Source organism: Centruroides sculpturatus, unplaced genomic scaffold (assembly GCF_000671375.1).
Source record: "Centruroides sculpturatus isolate CEXI.00-Female unplaced genomic scaffold, Cexi_2.0 scaffold3308, whole genome shotgun sequence".
In the NCBI taxonomy this organism is placed as follows: Eukaryota; Metazoa; Arthropoda; class Arachnida; order Scorpiones; family Buthidae; genus Centruroides; species Centruroides sculpturatus.
Genome location: NW_019387394.1, coordinates 6310 through 11333, shown reverse-complemented (window position 1 = coordinate 11333; position 5024 = coordinate 6310). Strand labels below are relative to the sequence as shown.

The 5024-nt window shown below is 30.8% G+C and overlaps 1 protein-coding gene across 1 annotated transcript; it reads right to left on the bottom strand.

Annotated features, from left to right (window-relative positions):
- Positions 1–1216: 1216 nt before the first annotated feature.
- LOC111616400 (sex peptide receptor-like) lies at positions 1217–2454 on the bottom strand. Its single transcript, XM_023357819.1, has one exon. The coding sequence runs from the start codon at positions 2306–2308 to the stop codon at positions 1217–1219; it is 1092 nt and encodes a 363-aa protein (XP_023213587.1). The 5' UTR covers positions 2309–2454.
- Positions 2455–5024: the final 2570 nt, after the last annotated feature.

Genomic DNA, 5024 nt, shown 5'->3' with positions numbered 1-5024 from the left:
TTTTATTTTAATTACAAGTTTTAAATAAGTAGAAAATGCGGTAATTAATTACATTTTATAAAAGAAAGAGAAACAACTTAAAACTCCGTTATAATACTTAAATTTTTGCATCTTTTAGATTTATATTTAAATTTTCTTACATTCAAATTACATTAAAGTTATTTATTTTTCTAAACTTTTAATAAAAACAAAATTACATTTTCAATATATTTTCAGATCAAATATTTCTTGTATATAACAAAGTCATATACGTCGTACATTTTCAAGTAAAAATAAAATGAATATTTTTCAATAATTCCTGATCTTGTAATTATGCCATTTATGGGTAATGAATTTTTCATTATTGTTTGAAAGCCATAAAATTTCATGAAAAAACATACAGAAATTTCCTTTTTTTTATTAAGGTCTCCTTTAATTTAATCAGAGTTTCTTAAGTAGTGAGCCTCAAGCAATATAGAGAAGTTATACGCCATGTTTTCAGATTTAATCTACAGAAAATCTTGGTAAATATTAATCTACGTGTTGTATACTTTCTAAGTAATAACGAGTAAAAATTACAGTAATATCGTCACAATACCGGAATTTTTAATCATATTTTTAATTTATTTCATTTAAAATATACGCTCTCCACCACAAATTAGTAATGTCTCGCCCCTGTAAATCATACTTTTCCCGAAAGCAGCAGAGCCATGCTGGTCATCTATCTAACTCCAGTTTTACTTGATTTACTGGTTATCAATTTAAAAAATAATAAATATTTTTAGTCCATTAAAATCTAATTAATATCTGTTAATTAATAAGGTATACGCAATAATTTTCAAATTATTTAGGAAATTTCAAAATTTATAATATATATTGATATATTTGTATTTACTTTTTGAAAATTTTCGTAAATTTCAGTATTTCAACGCCGAACTTCATACATTCATAGTTAAATAATTATATAAGGACGTATAAGTAACTAATCGAGACGTGATTCTATCAAAGACACATTAGAAAATTTAATTAGTTTTTCCTGAAAGACACTCACTAACTTAAAATCATTCGGAGTAATTTGTTTGCGCAAACATGTGCCAAATCAAATAGAACTGATTTTATTTTAATTACAAGTTTTAAATAAGTAGAAAATGCGGTAATTAATTACATTTTATAAAAGAAAGAGAAACAACTTAATACTCAATTTCTCTCTCCATACAGTAACTCAGTTCTTATCATGTCACCAACAGACAGAACGCTTCTGTATATTTTCTTGCCAACTGTGTATGACAGCTCTCANCATGATGAAAAAATTTGTAAACAAAATGGTTGCGTTCAAATCATTGTAATCCGCAATGTTTAAATCGAGGGCATTCTGCATGACATGCAACAGCGTAGTGACTGCTAACGGTATCTCGACTGCCAAAAACACAGTCACTACGACAATTAACATTAAAGTAGTACAATTACTATCTCTTAATTTCTTACATTCGCTTTTACGATTCTCGTTGAACAATCTTTCACGTTTTCTCTGCGCTTCTTTAAGGGCTTTCAATAGAAGCACGTTGAGGACGACCAAAGCTGTACAGGGACCAATGTGTACAAACACTATGCGAAAACCGTAATAAAACGTAAAATATGCATTTTCTGTAACAAATTCTCTCACCCATCGCGCCGTTTGAAAGCCGCACCGCCAATGAAATTCACCATTTACGGGGAATTTTATGGAACAGTATTCTCTATCGAAGAAGCGAGTTGATTGATGAAACAGAGAAAATATAAACACCCAAACCATGGCTCTTAGAACTTTGGGCACTTGGCACCAAGTACGAGCCGTAGTCGGATGACATACGTAAATATATCTTTGTACAGCCAACAATAACGTTAACCATATAGAAGCCGTATGAAAGAAACTGGGTAAAATTTCAATCATGCAATGATAAGCGTAACAGGCAGATGGTGGATATAGAACCTTTGCGTGATTTCCTAGTGTATACATGTAAAAATACCAAGGTGCAGGAAATAACAGTGTTAACATATCGGAAATTGCCATGGCCAAGAGTACTAAATTAGTCGGTGTCCTCATGTGCCTCTGCGATAACACCACGACTATTAAGGTGTTGGCAACGATCGTCACTAGAAGCAAAAACGGCATGATGTAACCAAACAAAGGCATAGCGTAACGGAATGGCAAGTCCCGCGAAACATTAACCAGATTAAAAGGTGTATTTAGATAATATGATGATTCCTCTGATATGTTTGTGCTATTGATGCTATCATCAAATGATACTATGTGTTCGGTGATTATTTCTGTAGTTGTTTCCGACTCCATCTTCTTCTGTTTCGTATGTGCTGTAGTAGACGATAGGTCACCGAATATTCAAGCAAACTAACTGATATTGAAAATGCCAACAAAAAAACTCCTGGTTCATTATCGGCAATCAAGCGCTTCACTTTGATTTTTCTTCGCTTGATTATAAACACCTGAAAAATAAACATTTCTCTTGTTATATAATAAAATTAGCATAAGAATTTTAAAATTTAAATAACTTATAATACAATATATGTCATTTCAATTATGAGTTATTGTAGCGAATCCATTTGGCCGTCGGTTGAAATGAATATATAAATTTCTATATTGTAGAGAACATGAAAAATTTATGAAGAAAATATATTTAGCATTTATATCAAGAAATTTGCAAATGTTTCGAGTATTTACTAATAAAAATTCCTAATTTAAAAACATAAATAAAAAAACTTATACAGCAATTTTTAATACATAACCATCCACTCCGCTGTGTGGACTTGTGATGCGAAAATGACAAATGCCCACCAGTGGCCGAATCGATAAAACTACTGTAGACTGGTCGCGGTTCGAACCTCACCAAAGGATTAGCCACGTGGAGGATCCTGAGTTTTATTACTCCTACGTAGGATCAAACGAGATGCCTCCCAGGAGAATTTTCTGTAGGAAAATGGCACCTATTTATGTGTTAGATACGTGAAGAAAACACCGAAAACTTTATGTGGCCGGTCTACAGATGAGCAAATCCGCGACCAACTACTAGTGTTCAGTGTTAATCTAATTTTCTTTTAAGAACACGAACTTGAAGCCATTAAATGTATTGTATTGTAAACTAATATTTTAAACAGAGAATACTTTTTAAAACAAGTTTTTCTCTGTATTTTAATCCTCCATCCCTCCCTACTCTACTTGTACACCCAATATTCTTCAACTCGTTAGTGTTCTGTGTAAATTGTTTATGCGAATTAACTAACTAAACTCCCATCAGTAGCCGAGTTAATAAAACCAATGAATATATGTAGTTTGACATGTGTCGTGACACTAAATCCTATTTATATGCTAGCCACGTGAATAAAATGCGGAAAACTTCACGTGACCAGTCTGTTGATCATTAGCATTCAGTAGTTTTGTCTGCTTGGCTACTGGTGGATCTAGAACATTGGAATTGATGGATAGTATGAAGTAGACTGTGCTTCACATTATATCGACAATGTTATAAAATATAAATGACTCCCATTCGAACAATCATCACAGTGATCCCAATCCACCAATTGAGAGATGGCATTCAGATTAGCTTCACTTAAAAATTTATTTATTTTATAACAACTTAATGCAATAAAGTAATTATATGTGGACGAGAAAGTTTGATATAATGAATAGTTTCAGGAAAAGAAAGAAACCTTCATTTGTACAAAGTAAACAGGCTATTTTCAGTGCCTTTAATGTAAATAGTATGGAGAGAATCTTATTACACTATCTTACAATTTGCAGCAACGGTATTCTTTTCTACTTCTCTAAAATTAAATCTGTGAATAATGCCTCTAGTTATAAGGGGAAAAAAAGGAAAAAATTATTAAAAAACCGCGTCAAAGTATTGATTGAAAGAACAACTTTCAAGAAAATTTTATTTAGTTTCCTGAATAATATTGATTAAGCATCTTATCTGTTGAAAAAAATAAATTTAATTATAGATTTAACTTGAAATTTTGTGAAAAGATTCCGCTTGATTGAATATTTGTCAATATATACTTTTTCTAACAAAAGTAATATTAGTAAATTTTTAAAAAATCCTAAAAAGATGTGATGTGTTGAAATTCATAAAATATTTTAAGTAATTGCTGTAATTTAATGTAATTAACCAGTTGAAAAAAATAAATTTAATTATAGATTTAACTTGAAATTTTGTGAAAAGATTCCGCTTGATTGAATATTTGTCAATATATACTTTTTCTAACAAAAGTAATATTAGTAAATTTTTAAAAAATCCTAAAAAGATGCAATGTGTTGAAATTCATAAAATATTTTAAGTAATTGCTGTAATTTAATGTAATTAACCAGTTGAAAAATTATATATTCTACATAATAACACAGAATTTCATGAAAAGTAATGTAATAATCATTAAATACGTTATCAAATAATGACATTTTATAGCCCATTAGTGGCGAGTGAATAGAATTACTAAAAATTGATCACGGGTTCGTACCTGACCGACAGGCTGGCCACGTGGAGTTTTCCGGGTTTTATTCACATGTCTAACAACTATAAAGTGGTCAGTTCACCACAGAAATCCTCACAAACCCGGCAGATCTCTCGTGTGTGAATTTCATGAAATTTTCGCGTAAGTATTTAAATCAATGAAATTTTTTGATTCTTCAATTTCTTTAAGAAAAGAAAATGTAAATACTTTATAAATTGTAGATTAATGGGATAAGTTAAAGCAACACCCGAGCGATCTGCCATGGAAGAAGACTCCCTTTTTAGGTGTTAGACACTTGAAGAAAATTCCACGTGGTTAGTCCACTGATAAGGTGCGAACCCACGACCAACCACCAGTGTTCGGTAGTGTTATTCACTCGGTCACTGGCGGAGTAAATAATTTAAATCAATTAAATTTGAAGTTTTTCAAATCTTCCTCACATTCAACTAACAAAGTAATCAAGTAAATTTAATGATTGATCGTCGAAATGATAATAAAATATCGATTTAAAGATAATTTATATTTAAATATTCTCTAATATCGAT